The following is a 19577-nucleotide window of genomic DNA, read 5'->3' as shown; positions in this document are numbered from 1 at the left end:
TGTTAATTTGCAGCGTTGATGTGATTCATCAAAGTCTTTCTTCAACGTCACATATGAATCACGGTGTTTGTGTTTTGTGCTTTCTGTGTCTTGACTCACTATGAACCCCGGAGCGCACAGACACGCCCCCGTGACGCCGTCGCAGTCGGCTCCGTTGGTGCAGGCGCACGGCTCCCTGCAGCCCTCGCCGTAGTAACCCGCCGCACAGGTCTCGTTGCAGTAAAGCCCCGCCCACCCCGCCGCACAGGTGCACTCTCCGGACAGAGGGTGGCAGCTGAGAGGGGAAAGAGATGAGATGTTTATCATGAAGTGCATACTTTATTCTGGATGTAGAACAAACAACAAGTGCTGAGAGGTTCAGGTTAAAATGCAGTTACACTTAGAACCCGTCTTTAGAAGAAACCAGACACTTTAAGTGCTGTTTGTCTATTGAAACATGAGGCAGACCTTTTCATAATTTAATGTAATAGTTTCATGATGCACATATCTCAAATAGAAAATGTTATGTATTCTGATTTAGCAGAGAAAGTAAACAAAACTCTTGACATTGAAGTCTAAAGCGCCTACACTTGAACAGTAATTCGAACACAACCTTCTCTTATTCATTCTGGATTATAAAAGCAGCGTCCTGTTTCAGTACCTGAGAGTGTTGGCAGCCTTGCAGGGGCAGTATTTGTCACAGATGAGTCCGTACAGGTCCGGGGGACAGAAGCGGTCCTGGCAGCTGGGGCCCTTGAAGCCCTCGTTGCAGAGGCAGGCCCCGTTGATGTGGTAGCACTTGGCCCGGTTCTGACAGTCACACTTGTGGGCGCACTGCGGCCCGTAAGTGCCGACCGGGCATTCCTCCTGGCACCTGGGTCGGGATAAAAAACCACAGAGGAGGAGGAGCGGTGAGAAGAGATCTTTATGTTGCATCAGCAGAGAAATGAAAAGGAAAGTCACAGGTACAGGTTTTTAAACAGTTGTTCTCTGACTTCTACAGGACATTTTAAGATGATTTCAATGTTTGTAAAGCGTCTTTGAGAACCTTGAAAAGGGCTCTATAAATAAAATGTATTATTATTATTATTATTATTATTTTCTTTCATTGATCTCTGGTTAATGAAAATAATGTAACTTGAAAGATAGTATTTTAAGTTGGCATGTAATCCTTGGAGATGCATCAGTACGGTGGTTTTTTTGTGCATAGATTCACCTCATAAATAAACACTGTTTTGTGAATTGAACATAAATCCTATAGAAACAACAGTAACAAGGTACATCTCCGGCCTTCTGACAGACAACCTGAGGTCATAGGTCAACAGTCTGCTAGCCAAACCTCCATGTAGTCTAAGGACTAAAGGAGACGCCATTTTCTTTGTTCGGGTCAAAACTCTCTGGAAGAGCTGCTCAAAACTGATTCGCTCTTAAAAAAACATTTTCAGCATTTTCAGTGTGCTTCCACAGGGTTTGTGGCCAAAATAATACTTTTATCTATTAAGTTTCTTCTTAAAACCCACGTATATATATATATATATATATTCATATATGTGCAGCAAACTTGTTTTTCTTTGGCGTTGTTAACAAATAGTAAACGATAGTAAAGCACAATAGGTGAGCTGGGCCAAAACAATATTAGGCGTATGAGTGCTAACAAAACACAAACACCCCGGGAGTCCGCATCCTTTGTTTCCGTTTCTGGTGCATCCACAAAGTAAGATAAGATAAGATAAGATAAGATAAGATAAGATAATCCTTTATTAGACCCGCAGCGGGGAAATTTGCAGCATTACAGCAGCAGAGAGGATAGTGCAAACAAGAGACGTAGTAAAAGAAAAAAAACAAGATCAAAACAAGAATCATAAATCAGTAAATAAGTAACACAGTAAAGAATATTAAATAAGTTTATAAAAACGGATACATTTTCCAAAAATATCCGTCTTGGTGACCGAGTAAAAATATCAGTTATAAGAAATATCTGTATACGGTAAGACAGGGCCTAACAGACCAGGACGTGTTAACAAATAAATAAATAACAGATACTCTGTGTAAATCTCATAACCCAGAAAACAAAACTGAGTGCATGTAAGAGAACTCAAAGATTAAAACTAATAATAACATTCACCACGACCCCGAACGATCCTTTAAACACGCATTTACAATTCATAGAAGGTTCAATTATTCTCCTGCAGCCACCTAACAATTAGAAGTGAGTGGTGTTATCACCCAGAGCCTTCATCCTCCTCACTGATGATCACACCATTATGAGGGTCAACAGGCCCAGGCATTATGCTGACACCCCAGTGGTCTTTATAATGAGCACACATGGAGACGGAGTTAAACAGAAAGAAAAAAAAATTGTTTAAGTTTAAGTTGAGGCTGAGCTTCATTCTCGACACATACACATTGGAACCATTAAGAAAAAGACAAATCACTCAATTAAAAACCGGCCCGTTGAGGGTTTCTGTTGTGTGTCACGTTTAAATCACGCCGACTTCCTCGGGACTCTTATCTCGGCTAATTCCATTAGAACGTGGACGTGGGCTGGAGGAGAACTCAATCTAGGAATTATTCCATGTAGGATAATTCACCTGTCTGGAGCCCAAATGAATGGAGGTAATTTGGCTCAATTGAGAGTAAAGATGGAGAGAGAGCTGAAGGAGGAGAGAGATGGAGTTGGACTAGAGAGGAGGTGGGGCTGCAGAGAAAGTCCTAATAGAAGAGTGTCGGAGACGACGGAGGAAATAAAGGAGGAAACTATTTCAAATGGCTCTTGGTTCAAAAAAAAACCTCCCACTTTGGGTGATTGTGATGGGGGGGGGCGGTCAAAAAAAGTGCATAATAGCAATCAATGAGCATTAGTGTGTGGGGAGAGTAGGAGGGAGGAACATTGACACATGACACTGAACATAAAGTCTCCATATTCTGAACGACAAATGAATCCACAGGTCAAAGGTCACAATCTATTTCTAATTTTAAAGGACACACACAGTGAGGTGCAGAGCAGCTTTTTAAGGTTGCGTGACTCTATTTTCAATAAACGCGATATGTTAAAGAGGGAGGTCAACGCAGACTGACTTAGGAATTAGTTTGGCTTATTGCATCTTTTAGATATTAGTTATTTTCTGCATTTTGCCTTTAATTGATGAGTTGCAGACAGAAAACATGACGAGAAAGCAAAGTATATTGAAGCTGCAAGCAGTGATGACCAAGTGTAAACTACGTCATGTAAATATCACGTAAAGTGGACGCTGTCTGTCACATAACGCTGACTTCCTGTTGCCAGCAGGTGGCGCTAGGACTAGGAGCGAAAACTGGCTTGCAGACAACCTCAGGCCATTTCTGTTTAAAGTTACATCAGCTCGTTGTTTAATGGCGAATCACGTAAAAATGGCCGCCACGCCACGGCAACGCCATTCCATCAAACGTAAAGCTATTAATGACTGTTAATCACAAAGGTGTTTAGATTGAACTGACCAGATGTGAAGAGGATCGGAATAATTCCCTGGGAGGAGTTCGTTAAAGTACAGCGTTAGTGTGCAGCTTTTTATGATGATTTTAATGTTTGTAAAGCGTCTTTGAGGACCTTGAAAAGCGCTCTATAAATAAAATGTATTAGTATTATTATTATTATTATTTTTAAGGCCTACACTTTATTATAAACTTATTTATTTATTATCATTATTATAACCTACTAAAGGAGCTGACGTTGAGCTTCCCCCCCAAAAAAACCTCACAATTCTGCACACATGCATTAACAAAGCAAGCATCTTTTCATGTTATACATAAATATTTAAACTCCTGTGCATTTCCTACTTACATATGTACATTGACACCATTTGTTTTTATTATCCCCCGCTCTGTATTTACTGTTTATTACATATCTTACTGTGTTCTCCATATTTATCTTCCTCCCTGCTGAATTCTATTAATATTTTCTTATTTCCCAGAGGGCTCGGATAGAGTTTCATGCAGCGGTGCGTTCACTGTACCTCTCTCCGATGTAGCCGGACGTGCACTGACACTGACCGCTGATGTGGTCGCACAGGCCGCCGTTACGACAGGTGCACTCCTCAGAGCAGTTGATGCCGAACGATCCGAAGGAGCAGGGCTGTGCACAGACGGGACCCTGAGGAGGAAGAAGACACGATAATAGTGTTAACTATGTGAGGACACACTGTACAGATAACAAAATGAAATGTTTTCATCATCTTAATCAGAAGAATATGTTGTTTTTTTACTTTAACTTCATGTGTGATATTATGACTTAAAGGTCAGACATTCTAACGCTCCCTGTTAGCTGATAAACATTAGTTTAGTTGTGGTTGGAGATGAGTTCGTACCACCCAGCCGGCGGGACAGGAGCACGCTCCGGTGACGTGATGACACGTTCCTCCGTACTGACACGGACATCGCTGCTCACACAGGGAGCCATGTTTACCGGGAGGACAAGGCTCCTCACAGCTGGAGGGGAAAGACAGAAGAAGAAGGTGTTTGTGTTCAGATCAGGGGACAGATTACGGTTCTGAAAAGGGAAGCCAATGTAAAAGTGTCTTAAAGCTGCATTCTCTCTCCTGTCCACCAGGGGGCGACTCCTCTGGTTGTATAGAAGTCTATGAGAAAATGACTCTACTTCTCTCTTGATTTATTCCCTCAGTAAACATTGTAAACATGAGTTTATGGTCTCAATCTCTAGTTTCAAGTCTTCTTCAATACAGCATGATGTTCATTTAGTAAATGATGCTCCATTTAGAGTCAAACAGACCATAAAGCAGGGGATGCTTTAGGGCGGGGCTACACACTGATTGACAGGTCTCTACCGGACACGTTTATGGCGTCTCTACGTCACTCTTACGCATTTGAAATATGGAAAAAATTGTAAAAAAAATCTACATGGCAACGACCGTAACCCAAGATCATCACGATGACTGCGTCCACTTCTTATATACAGTCTATGGGTGACATAGTAAACATCACTGACGACAAACAAAGGACCAGTGTGTAGCATTTAGGGGGATTTATTAGAAGAAATGGAATATGAACTTCACAACTATGTTTGAATTAGTGTATAATCACCTGAAACTAAGAATCTTTGTGTTTTCTTGAGTTTAGAATGAGTCCTTCATCTCTACATAGGGAGCAGGTCCTCTACAAGCAGGCTGCCATGTTCCTACAGAAGCCCAGAATGGACAAACCAAACACTGGCTTTAGAGAGACTTTCATGTTTTTACGTTACGTGAAGGCCACCGTAGTTCTCTACATGCTTGTAAAACTGAGGTTACATGAGCGTAGAGTTTAAAACCGTGGTTCCTAAGGTAGTGTTATTATGGTATGGATGACCTCGGAGTGAGGAGAACGGCATTACCATGGTTTTACACCCGGAGGCTCACATTACAGCAGTCTTGGAAAAGGAGGAGGGGTATTCAGTTAGTTGTAATCTGCAACCTCACCACTAGATGTCACTAAATCCTACACACTGTACCTTTAAAGCTTTCAAAGGAGTCTGACATATCAATATTAAATATAATAAGAGGTAAACGTTGATGCCAAATTGTATTGTTAAGTCAACATGCATAGTATAAAAAACTTCATATCTCCATTTATGAATTCACAATTAGCACAACAAATAATGGTGTTGCTATTTACCATTTCAGTTTTTCTTCGTTGCTCTATGTGCCGTCACAACTTTTAATGTTTTCGCGTTCACTTCTAGTTCGATTCACTGCGTCCTCTTCTTCTTTTTCACAAAACTATCACTTAGAAAACATTCTCAGTCTTGTTCCAAAATAACAAAGAGCTGTTTCTGTTTGTTGGCTCAGTAACAGTCAGAGTCACAGAATATACACACATCGTACTGTATTCTCTGCTGCTTTTAAAGCTCATTTCTCTGAGCACACGACTCCAATGAGCTTATCAATAAATCTTATCGGCTCCTCCAGTTATTAGAGTTATAGAGTCAGTCAAAGGTAACCTTGAGCAGCACATTTTGATTAGTTCTACCTTAATAATGTATCACACGGATGAAGTTCTACATCAAGCAGTGACATATATTCATTCTTTTGCCTAATTTTCAAAGTTCCACTTCATTATTTTACAGTTTTTACACTAAAATGACACATGAAGGAAAGTTATTGAATCTGTGACACTCAGAGAGCAAAACTTCAGCTCAAGTTTCTAAAACTCTAACCACATGTTATACTTTGCACCCAATTTGCAGTTCAACATGAAACTAAATGCAACACACTGCACATGGTTCTCCACAAAAGACACAGACCAAACAACTAATTGCTTAATTTTCAGGATTTAAGTGCTTTAAAAAGACCACATGTGAGTTCCAGTGTACAGAAACAATAAAAGTCAACATAACAGTGAGAGGCCTGTTTACAAAAACGCTATTAGCAACAGAATTTTTTTTTAATTCATGCTTCCTTTTTCGCCTCCACAAATAATCTTTCTGTGTCGATGTAATTTATCCTTTTAGAGAATATGCTCTATTCAGATTTTAAATGTCAAACGCAACCTTTGAAAAAACATTGATGTATTGATAGATTTTGGAAACAGATCAATATATTCATCAGTGTTAAGTACAATCATAGACTGTATATAAGAAGTGAACGTAGACGTTGTGACGACACCCACTGGTTTGTGAAATACCGTTTTGATGTCGCCATCTTGGTTTTTTTGCAACCAGTGAACAGGAAGTGACCATATTTGGACTGAGGAGGAGTGACGTAGAGACGCCGTATACGTCTCTGGTGTCGACCTGTCAATCAGTGTGTAGCCCCGCCCTAAAGCATCCCCTGCTTTATGGTCTGTTTGACTCTAAATGGAGCATCATTTACTAAATGAACATCATGCTGTATTGAAGAAGACTTGAAACTAGAGATTGAGACCATAAACTCATGTTTACAATGTTTACTGAGGGAATAAATCAAGAGAGAAGTAGAGTCATTTTCTCATAGACTTCTATACAACCAGAGGAGTCGCCCCCTGGTGGACAGGAGAGAGAATGCAGCTTTAGAAAGGATTAAAATGTTTAAAGTGCTGTAGGTTGAGTTTAGAATCAGATGGTATGAACCGTGCGTTCACCCTATGGTGGCAAAATTGGGTTTTTAGAAATGATTGCATATTTTAGACGGTGTTTCATTTTGCAATAGATCTGAGCTTCTTGATTGTGTGTGTTGTGTGAACTGTGTGTCGTGTTTTGAGAAAAAAAGCCCTGTTTTCAAAATCTGCTTCTGAAAACAAAGCCCTTTATCTCATGCACCCCCCCCTGCAGCCGTCTACTCACAAGGCCCCGGTGTATCCCGGCGCACACAGGCACTCGCCGGTCTGATGCTGGCAGGTGGCGCCGTTGAGGCACTGGCACTCCTGCAGGCAGTCCTTTCCGTAGAGGTTGAGGTCGCAGGGCTCCTCGCAGCGCCAGCCCTGGAACCCGTCGGTGCAGACGCAGGCCCCGGTGATCGGGTTACACTTGGCCCCGTTACGGCACTGACAGCGGTTACTGCAGTGGGGACCCCAGAAGTCGCTCTCACAGCCTGGACAGACAGAAGGGAGGAGGGTGTGAGTCCAACATGTGATTTAAAACTGTGTGATCATCAGTGTGTATGTACGAGTCCAGAGGTCTGAGAGCGTGAAGCATTCACGGTCATCTGAAAAATGAAGTAATCCACATGAGAGTGTTTTAACAGAGGCCGAAGGTGAGGTGAAGTCAGGTGAGATAAGATCAAAGACTGTATATGAGAAGTGGACGTAGTCATCATGACATCACTCATATGTTTCTCCACTGCCGATTTTTTTTTTTGTTTGCAATCTATGAACAGAATTGACCATATTTGGAATTAAGAGGAATGACGTAGTTACGTCATATACGGCCTCTCAAGTATTTTGAGTGCAAATAACTATAATTGTAAACAGATTATAATACAGTATAAATTAGTTTATAATGCATTATAAACATGGGCGTCATCGAAAGTGAAAAATCTAAAATCCTTTAATAAGAACATCATTTTAACAACTTGCAAACAATGAAGAAAGTGATATCAACGAATGCATTTGTGATGAGCGTGTAAAGCTTTATCCTCGCTCTTGGCAAGCTCAGAGTATGAACGGAGACACACCAGAGATCGTACAAACAAAATGAACTGTGAAGAATCAAAAAGATAACGATAAGTAACTCATCGATATGATCATAGACTGTGGTTGTATCCTCCAAAATGACGAGGAGGGATTGTAATTATCGTTAAACTAATATCTAATATTCATGGACTACTTTATTACCTTTATACAAGAACTGTAAAGAAAAAAGTCAAGAATTAAATGCATTATAAAGAAACAAAGGTTGAATATGCTGTAAACTATTTGGTTTGGATGCTAAATATTTACTCAAATTAAGATTTTTAAGACATTTAAAATCATCTAAAAACAAATTGTTCTTCTTTGTATAAAGTTCAAAATATCACTGGAAGCAGAAGAGAAAAAGGTCTTGGAAAGAAAAAGAAATACAGACTTCCATGAACCCACATCAGAGTTTTGGTCCCAGTCCTCGTGAACTCTGGCAGAAAGGTTTTACATCAGTTTAACCTACAGAACGTCTCTGAGGAGAGCAGATGTGTTAAACTGTCACCTTTAACCGTCAGAGAGACGTCAGTAAACTCTATAGAAACTCTATAGAGCTCGATGGTGTTTACCAACCCAGCTGCTCTTAGATCTCCTCATACCGAGTCAATCTACTGTATTCATGAAGTGATTTTAAAACTTAAAACCCCTCATATACCAAAAATAGAGTTTAAGGAGGAGACTTTAAGGGTTTGGTTGATCTGAGGGATCCACAGAGTCGGTGCAGCTGCAGCATAAATCCTCTCACCGACGTTGCTGCTGGGAAAAAATGAACTAAACCACAGTTTGCTCTTAACCTATTTAAAGTAATCAATAACTAAACTAATAACAGCCCCAGAAATGTAGTTAGTTAATCTATTTGATTTATACAATTTACCTGTCTTACCATAAGACTTTTGAACTCTTGAGCTCCTGAGTTCATCACTTATACTGTAAGTATTTATATTATTATGATTAACTTATTCATCACTAAACATGTACATTTATTACATACTTGTTAACATCTCTACATATATATATATGGAGTAAAATAGGGATATATATATTTAAATATATATATATATATATATATATATATAAAAACAGGAATGCAGTATACATTTATATAAAATGACTGTTTTGAATATATGTATATGTATCCTACATCCCTGTTTTACTCCATATATATCTATATATATCTATATATATCTATATATATCTATATATATAGAGAGAGAGATTATATATATTTTACATTACTGTTTACATTGACTTTATTCATTTGCAAAACAATACCACACATCTATATTACTTCATTTTATATTTTATTCACATTTATATTTTGGCCCTTTATTTTAACATGCACTACTTTATATCTTACATTCTCATTTTGCTCCTACTTGTGCGATTTATTAAATAATAATTTTCATATTGAATGAGCATTAATAGAGGGAGCTTGAGATCTAAGATTTTCATCTGTTCTCCATATGATGATAAAGAGCCTGAGCCTAAAACTACTGCAGCAGCACTCAGAATATTTCTATGAGGGATTTTATTAAAAAACATTTTTCAGTTTCCCAGGGTTATCTATTTTGCTGGCCTCTTCAAATAGGCTCTGTTATTATATTTAGGACGTGATTTCAACGCTGAATGAGACAAATTATAGTGTTTTCACTACATTTCACTGAGAGGTTAAAGATGACACAACAACATACTGAATCTTTTAGACCAGCACAAATAGTGTCACTGAACTACTTTATGACTCATTTAAATATACATTTCTGCTTGATTGAATCTTCAGAATTTCAGATGTATTCAGAATGTATTTCAGATGTATTCAGAATGTATTTCAGATGTATTCAGAATGTATTTCAGATGTATTCAGAGGAATAACGGCGTCCAACTATCACTTTCTGAATCCAACACCTGACATTTACCACCACTTCATGCACTGATTGGGCAGCTGTGCAGAGGTGACAACTTAGGCATCATTTCAACGTCTTTTTTATTCTCTTTACGAAGCAAATTCTGTCTGTTTCCATGTGAACAAACTAGTACAACACCATGAATCCCTCCCAGTAGAAACTGCCTGGAAATGTGTGTCGTTATCTCCATATTTAAAGGATTATGTCGCCCCCCTTAAATATTCCTTTATCCTGACGTGCCATGATAACCGCTCAGCACCAAACACCACAAACATCAGCCAGCAGTGGTGACATGCACTGTAGGGTGATGGATGCAGTTTCCTCCACGCAGCTCCACAGTCGTCTCATCAGGCTGAAACAGCAGAAAATTCAGCATTTTAATTCTCTCGGCCTCTGCAGCCATTGCATTTTGCAACGGGTTGCTATTTGTCCTTTATTCTAATGGACTCTTATGTATAAAAATGAAATCTACATATTCCTGGGCACGGTTATTTTCTGGGTTTTCAGTCTCGTATAACAAGATAGAAGGAATGTTTTCCATAAGAAATCCATTCTTCAAGCTGCCTCCTTCCGTTCTTTTATACTGATGAGTGGATTCAACAGAGTCTCAGGACCTGTATCCAGATAATACATCAGAGGACTGTGAGTGGATGCACTGCACCAACACGTTCTCACTAACGACTCCTCAAATATGGCAGCTTAGTTAGTTGCTTCACACTATGGCCCTCGACGTACGCTTCCAGTGTCAGTTTTGCACGTGTCAATTTCAGCTTCATACACATCTTGGTTAGGTTTAGGAAAAGATCATGGCTTGGATTAAAATAACAATGTTTGTTAAGTAGGTAAGAAGGCTACGTTACATGGGTCACGAACATTGATCTCCAGAGTGAAAGTCTTGTCACCGTGGTTAGGTATTAAATAAATATGTTTGTTACGTAGGTATATAGGCTACCTTACAAAAACGACATTAGTTAAGTAGGTTACGTAACGTTATGTTACTTAAAATAAGTCAATGTTGACTTTTGGTTTCAGACGACATGTACACCGGTTTCCTGGGTGAATGTTGTGTGTTACTTGTCGTTCCTTGGCTTTAAATAAGTAGGTTTGTTTCCTAGTTAAGTTGGCTATGTTACATATGTGACGTAATTTAAGTATGTTACGTAACGTTAAATAAATCCAAATTATAAAAAATGACAAACGTTGGCTTTGGTTTCACAAGGGTCACATACAGCGGTCTCCTGGGTGAAAGTCCTGTGTGTTTTTCATCTGGGCTTGTGATAATAAAGTTTAGAAGGTGTTTATCATCTCAGTTTGGGTTCAACGTTTGTTGTATAGTTTAGTAAGTAGTCACATACGCAACATGAATCAAGTATGTTACGTAAAGTTAGGTAACATAACATAAATCAAGGTTTGCTTTTGCTTTCCAAAGGGTCATGTACACTGGTCTCCTAGGTGAAAGTCCTGTGAGTTTAACATCTTAGTTTGGGTTAAAAGTATGTTTGCTATATAGTTTAGTAAATTGGTACATAGCGACATAAATTAAGTATGTTACGTAAAGTTACGTAACTTAAAATAAGTCAACGTTGAATTTTGCTCTCACACAGGTCACGTACACCGGTCTCCTGGGTGAAAGTCGTGTGTGTTTTCTATCTTAGTTTGGGTTAAATGTATGTTTGTTATTAGGTTTAGTAAGTAGTCACATACGCAACATGAATCAAGTGTGTTGCGTAACGTTATGTAACATAACATAAGTCAAGGTTGACTTTCGCTTTCTCATGGGTCACGTACACCGGTCTCCTGGGTGAAAGTCCCGTGAGTTTTAACCCATCCATCTTACGACCTTTATCACTCTTTCTACTACATCACCTGACTTCTTTACTCCCAACATAACTTAGGCCACCAGGAGCGCCATAAACAGTTTGACATGTAGGGCCACTGACTAATCTGCTATTTGACGTCTTGTTAAAGAATCTCCGGTATAAATCAGAACCGGCAGACATTAGCTGAAAAACAAGTACAAAAGACGTTTGTTTTATTGTATATTACATCATCTCAAGAGAACATGAATCAAAGCACTATTATCTTTTTGATATATGCTTACGGGGTGAACTGCACTCTCCAAAAAGGGAAGTAAAGTACAGAGAGTCTGAGTGCCAAGAGCTCTGAGTGAATGATCTTAAGTTAAAAAAACAGCACCGTGGAAATGGCGATGAGAGACGGGCAAAGTTGTCCAGACTTGGTGAACTTAGTTCCCCCCAAACGATGGTGGTGGTCCAACAGATCTCATAGTGTTAAATGTTTCATCAGGGCTGCGGTGGACGGAGCTCTGAGCAGACAAAGCATAAATCAGACTCACACTAACTCCCTCTCAATATTCCTCTAATTTACTCTCCTCTTTCTCGCCTCTCTCGGTTCCTCCTGCCCCATCTCCACTCCTCTCCTCCCCCTTTCCTGTCTCTCGCTCAAAGGGGGGAGTTCCCGTTATTTCTCTCCAGTAGTGAGCCGGCACAGTCAAATCCTTTATCCTCTCACGGCCTCAATTATTCAGCAGCAAAGAGTCCAAAATCAAGTGACTAATGACTTTGATCAAGAGTAGCTCGCTGGCACTAAGCAGAACTTTCTGCACTGAATTAAGAGCGACATAATATACTTTGGCAAGGGCTAACTCTTGAAGGAATATTTCTAGGTTTGTCTTCGGTGTAAAGTCACTCTTTGCCAAAGATAAAATGTGATCTAGCTCTTTGGTTTGGCTCTTTTCTCTCTCACTGTCTAAAAGGGAAACACCCCTGGATTACATTCTTAACCTGGCACTTTATTTTTCAAGAGGTTGTTTTTAAAAGCATATTCAATCTTGATGAAAAATTCAAAGATCTAAACCTCTATATTAGGAGTTTGTATGTAAATATGAAGCTAAAGCCTGTAGAGGTTTAGGTTATTTTAGCTTAGCGGCGAAGCTAGCTTGACTCTGTACTTCACACCCTATCATCCGTCCGTCCGTTAGTGAGCGTGCACCTCTGTGTCCGTCCACGGCTAACCTCGCCCTCTGCTGCAGCAAACTGCGTAAGACTTTGGGTGGTCATTCATGGCTCCACGCTCAAGGACATCTCATGGTTGTAGTGACTCACACTTTCTGAGAAACACCTTTTACTACCTGTTTTTATTCTGCCATCTGCTGACTCATCGCTCACTAGTCTTAAACTCACATTATTAGCATCAAAACCTTTGACTTCAGGCGTTTGGCTTCAGTAATATTTCCGAAAGCTTAATTCAAAAGCAATTTAATTTCAGTTTTACTGGATGATTTGAATGCATGTTTGAAGCCAGGCCAAATGATTGTATGAGGTGTATTCACAAGTTTAAATAACAGCAGGGAGAGGCAGTTATATGACTTATAAATGGATATTTTCTCATTGTAGAGATGAAGAATATTGTGTTTTCTTTTTAGTTGCAGAACCTCTTATTTAAAGAAGTATACGCTGCACAGCAGAACAGCTGTTAGAGCAGCAATTAGAAGCTTCCGAATAGAAAGTCTGCTCCTGCCTCTACTCGTCACTCACACATATAGAACATGCTGAAATATTGATGTTTAAAACTTCCTTTTTAAAGCAGCAGCTAATTGGAAGATTCGTAGACAGACAACTCGCCTACGCAGAATATCTATGGTTAAGAGGTTCCTCTATTGTGAAATACAAAAACCTGACTTTCTATCTGCATTAACTGACCAGCATTTAACTAAGAGGCTATTTCAGGAGCAACAGGAAAGGAGGGATGGACAACTAGATAAAGAATATTAAAAACCTTTAAAAAAAAAAATGACTCAGATCCACTTAAGTCCATTCACCGGCGTGACACCTGGTGAAGCTAACATTTTGCAGGTTTTCAGTTTGTTTGTATTGCAGAAGCAGGAGAGGTTCTTTGAGTTCATCTCGCTGGAAGCACTTCACAGGAAACATACAGTTTCTGAGCGTTACATGCATAATTTATTTTCAAAATAAACTTCTGTGTTCACAGAAAATGTACAGTTTCTGAGCGTTACATGCATAATTTATTTTCAAAATAAACTTCTGTGTTCACAGAAAATGTACAGTTTCTGCTCATTACAAGCATAGTGTCTTTTCAAAATAAAACTTCTGTGTTTCCACTTGTAAAATGCTTCCAGACATACAAAAATAAGTTGACTTAGTTTTTAGATTTACTTACGCTACAAAATACTTGGTTAGGTTTAAGTAAAGATTGTGGTAGGTTTCATAACAAAACTACGATGTAATAAGTCAACAGTGACTTGGTATCACAAAGGACACAAACAGCTGTCTTGTTACTTTTTTGCATCCCTTTTTCTTAGAATACCGGTCTAAATGATGTCAATGATGCCAATAACTCATCATTTCAATCTTTCTTTTGCTCGGTTCATGTTATACTTCTTCATAAGGGAGGTGACATGAGCAGCCTTAACAACTACAGACCAATATATTGAGACTACATTTCCTGGAAAAGGTCCTGGAATCTCTGATGAAGAATTAATTGAAGATATTTCTGTCCAGAGCTTCCACAATTTGAGCCAAATCACTGGATGCATCCTTGTACATGCAGGCACAGCTGGGCAGTGGGGGGATTTATTACAGTACTATCACTCCATTTACCATTTCACATCCACATATGAGGTGGGAGATGTTCCCTTTATTATCTGAATTTACCTATTAAAAGTTTTAATGTCTTTTATCATTTTATGATGATAATTGTCTCTTTTCTCTGACCAATTCTCTATCGTCTTTGTTTTAGAAATGGACTTGATGTCACTGTCAAAGAGGGCCGCTGCTCAACAATCTCTTGGAGAGAACTCAAGGTTGAATGAGGCCGACTTGGACATTTAGCCATATTTTTTTGGAAAGAATTAATGCTGAATGTCAAATCACTTAATGACCTGAACACAAGGTGGGAGGCAGACGGAGGAAGAGGAAAGCCAGACAGGACTAATTTCAGCCTCATTGTAAGGTTTAAACATGAGCGTCTGGTGCTGACAGCTGCTGCTTCTACCTTCCTCTCCTACAGGTGAGAAGATCTGATATCTAAACAGTCTAAAATGTATGTTTCCATGAGCAGAAGGGACCAGGTTACTCTGGGAAATCAGCTTAACCACAGACTGTAAGAAGTGGACGTAGTCATGGTGACGCCACCCATTGGTTTGTGGACTGATGTTATGAAGCCTCAAGTTCCGCAATTTCGCCATCTTGTTTTTTGCAACCAGTGAACAGGAAGTGACCATATTTGGACTGAGGAGGAGTGACGTAGAGACGCCGTATACGTCTCTGGTGTCGACCTGTCAATCAGTGTGTAGCCCCGCCCTAAAGCATCCCCTGCTTTATGGTCTGTTTGACTCTAAATGGAGCATCATTTACTAAATGAACATCATGCTGTATTGAAGAAGACTTGAAACTAGAGATTGAGACCATAAACTCATGTTTACAATGTTTACTGAGGGAATAAATCAAGAGAGAAGTAGAGTCATTTTCTCATAGACTTCTATACAACCAGAGGAGTCGCCCCCTGGTGGACAGGAGAGAGAATGCAGCTTTAAGACAGTTCCGCATCGGCTTCACTTTTCAGATTCCGGGGTTGCTGCCTGGTCGTAACAGTGATTGTGAATGTGTGTTTACATGCAGCCGGTCTACCAAAATCTATCATCTTATTTTATTCTTATTCAATTATTTCAGGTATAGTTTCAGGATACAAGACACCGTTATCTGATTTGTGTTACACATTTACAGTCTAAATGTTTCTGGATTGTTACAAATAGTCAAATCTTCAGTCGTGTTCCCTGTTCTGAAGTCCTGCACACGCTCACATATTAAAAAGCCCATCAGAGGCATGTTTACTCATGCAGACGGTCCAAGAGATTGTCTTTTTCTTTCTGAATAACACATTTACAAGACAGATTCTTAGTTATAAAAAAAGGTTATTTTTAGATGCAAAGCAGCAGAACAAACTGGATTAATCACTTGTATCTGAAGCCTTAATAGTGTATTTAGACCTTCGGGAGGAAAAAACACTGATAAAGAGAAAACCCTTATGAGTCTCAATATGAAAACATAACATGTAACATGTGTGTTTTTGCAGCAGGTGCAACACATTCATTCACTGTAACACATTCAAGAGGAACCGATGCTGTAATCTGTTATAAGTCACATTGGCAGGTCTTTATACAGTGAGCATAATAAGGTTATAATGCATTCAGTGCCGTATCCTGTAGATAAAACTCATTTTTCCATTATTTCCAATTTAAATTCAAAGAGCATGATATGATTATATTTTATCAATATAAAACTTTCATACAGTTACTGGTCCTATTTTATTTTATCATTGTTTTGTATTGTATTGTCAAGGCCTGTGAAGTGCTTTAGGTCATGTCTACACACAGGCTGTGCGTGGCTGATTGATGTCGCCATTAAATCGTCTGCTGCACCTACTTTAAATGCTGTTCTCTCTTGTCTCTCCAGCCATTCGTAAGAAGAAGGAAAAAAAAAACCTTAAGGGTTTCACCGCGCTGCTTTTTCATGACACAGGAAAAAGTTATGCAAATATAATAATCATTCATTAGTCATTATCAGGTGGAAGTCAGTCGTTCTGCTTTCGCAAAAAAAAAGTGCTATGTAGCCCGAACAAAAATGTGTCAATATGCATTTCTGCAGCTGTGATTATTTGAGTCACTTTTTCCTAAAGTTTATTTATCCAGCAAATTCTACAGAGTGGTTCTTTAGACTCTTTCAAATATACATTCATACCGTAGTAGCCAGTACTGTTGTACAAACACAATCCTCTACTGATGAGCTGCCACACTGGAGCTGTAGAGGAAAACTCTCTCTACTCACAAACACAAAGCAGAGAACTGATGTGCTCCATCTAACCAGTTATACAAAACCTCTCCAGCATTAAATTAATATTGGAAAACATCTCCCTCCAGTTGTGCCATAAACAACCACTGACATCTGCATGATGAGTGCTTTACATAAATCAAACCTGTCAGTACAGTCAGAGGTGGGGCCAGCAGGTTGAACTGTGTGAAATGAAAAAAAAAACCCAAAGCTCTGCATTCAAAAGTCTCTATTCACCAGAGCAGGAAAGAAAATAACATCTGTGATTGAGTTGGCAGCCTTCATGTGGCTCTTGACTGCTTTATTTTTCGGCTGACTGATTCAGAATTAATGTCGTTTCACACCAAGAACTGATTTTAAAGAAATATATTTAAAATGCTTTTGTGGGTTCTTATGAGTGTTTGTACTCTTCACAAGAACATTCAACAACTATAGTTTTTTATTAGCGCTTTGTTCCAACTGATGTCTTAAGAACCATTCTAGTCAAAGCATCTTCCGTGTGTTTCTGTTGCACTGGGCCTTTGGAACTATTGGACATATTTTGAACTATTGATGTTTTGGAATAGTATGCCTATGAAACAATTGGCAGCCTACTTCTCAACACCCAATTATGTACAACGAAACACCACTACGACTACCTCAACCACTAAATAAAGGACGATACTGTATATGGCTTTATATCGGATATGATGAAGATGACGATGTAGCTGATATGCATTTGCTAACGTTATATGTCGGTCACAGAGCGGGGCTAGCCACAACAGCCAGCGTTAGCAGAAACCTGGGGGTCTGATTGGTTTATGTATTGTGTGCATAGTTAGCCCCTTAGACGTTCTCTGTCTGGAGGCTTTTGTTTTGTAGTAGACGTAGGCTTCATTACGGAGAAAACTCATCAGGCCTCTTTGATGAAATGAAGCCCTGCAAAGCGGATAATTATAATTGTCATAAGGAAAATCACCATGCAGATTTTCTGTATTCAGCATTTTCATATCACAGTGGTAAAAAAAAAGGCTTTAATGGTGGAGATTCACCAAATCCGGCCAACAAACGGAACCCAAAGCAGTCCAGTTTGCTTGGTTTTGGCTCGATTGTTTTCAACATTGGTGGCTGGTTGAGAAAGCTTTTTAATTTTACAGTGAAACAGTAATTAATATATGTTTCTGAAAACATTTGAAGCGAGAAATAGGCAATGCGGTAACAGAATATTGATTTATCGCCAGCATTTAGTTGAATATTCGGAGTATTGCGAGCCAGCTGCCTTGCGACGGACGGGCTTCACTTTAATAAATCTGAGGTTGAGTCATGATTATGTGTTGTATCCATCATGCAACAGATTTGGTGTTTCTCCACCTGGACACATAAAATCCCAATACTCTAAAGAGAGCATTGATTGTTGACTGCCAAAAGGCCCATTACAGGGTATTTCACACAAAGAGTTTGGATGTTTATTTATTTATTTGGAGGAAACAAAGCAAATGTGAACCACACAGAAACAATCTCCTTATAAACAGAGTACAGATATTTAAAGCTAAAAACAGAACCACTCATCTTACAAACTCATCTTAAAGATTTAGTCTGCTACATGATGACTTAGTCACATCGGCTCCAGAATGATGTGAAAATCGTTTCCCCATAAAGAGGATGCATGCCGCCTCAGTGAGAGGGAGATGGACGAGCGGGCTGATCGGACAGGAATGAGGGGGGAATACCCTGCCAATAAGTGAGGCAGAGGGATAGTGCTGAGTGGCCGAAAAACACAGCCGCACTCCCGACTGCACCCGGGCCATCTGTTGATCTATGGAGCAGCAACTGCATCCATTTGTCTTGGTTCTGCCCCGCGGATCACGCCATGGGTTTGTGGGGGGTGGGAAGTGAGCTACAGTGTGTTTTTATTAGTGGTCACCTGGACAAATGTGCAGGTGGGAGAACGGAGGGGGGCAAAGACCTGAAAGTCTATCATACAAGCATATAAACAAAGACATGCCTGTGGAGAATATGTGTCCATGTATTGTAGAGGTGGAGGTTCTCACATAGAGGTGGTAACATCCAGGGTCTGAAATGCTTTAAACCTGCATTCTCTCTCCTGTCCAGCAGGGGGCGACTCCTCTGGTTGTATAGAAGTCTATGAGAAAATGACTCTACTTCTCTCTTGATTTATTCCCTCAGTAAACATTGTAAACATGAGTTTATGGTCTCAATCTCTAGTTTCAAGTCTTCTTCAATACAGCATGATGTTCATTTAGTAAATGATGCTCCATTTAGAGTCAAACAGACCATAAAGCAGGGGATGCTTTAGGGCGGGGCTACACACTGATTGACAGCTCTCTACCAGAGTATGGTCCGGTCTGGTAGTTGTCCAATGGTTTCGTCTTACAACTTTAAGTCTTTCATAGTGTGTTTCCACTTCATGAAAGTTAATTGTAATACCACGGCATTGTTCACGGTACCACGGTCTGTGAGTTGTCAATGTTTTTGTCTTACAACTTCAACTTCATGGGCTAAAGGATTTTGGTCGCCTAAAAATGTCTCATTAGCATTCACTTGTACTTAGCTCCACCCTCTAGTGTAACTTCTGGTTGGCTAAAAAAAGTGACTAAAGATGACGACGGCCAGAAACCAAGATGGATGACATTCCGACAACTTTAAACCCATTCCCATTATGTTCCCACTTCATGAAAGGTTTTTGTAATATTTTGGTTGCCTAAAA

At 39.5% G+C, this 19577-nt stretch overlaps 1 protein-coding gene across 1 annotated transcript in view; it reads right to left on the bottom strand.

The window, feature by feature from the left end:
• LOC129100618 (multiple epidermal growth factor-like domains protein 11) overlaps positions 1-19577 on the bottom strand; it is a 90509-nt gene that overhangs the window by 31111 nt on the left and 39821 nt on the right. Inside the window, 5 exon segments of the mRNA XM_054610070.1 lie at positions 100-274; positions 641-853; positions 3972-4108; positions 4323-4443; positions 7271-7517. Coding sequence (XP_054466045.1) covers positions 100-274; positions 641-853; positions 3972-4108; positions 4323-4443; positions 7271-7517 — 893 coding nt within the window.

Source organism: Anoplopoma fimbria, chromosome 2, assembly GCF_027596085.1.
Source record: "Anoplopoma fimbria isolate UVic2021 breed Golden Eagle Sablefish chromosome 2, Afim_UVic_2022, whole genome shotgun sequence".
NCBI classification, from domain to species: domain Eukaryota; kingdom Metazoa; phylum Chordata; class Actinopteri; order Perciformes; family Anoplopomatidae; genus Anoplopoma; species Anoplopoma fimbria.
The sequence above is the reverse complement of the archived record's forward strand: the minus strand, read 5'-3'. Positions and strand labels throughout refer to the sequence as shown.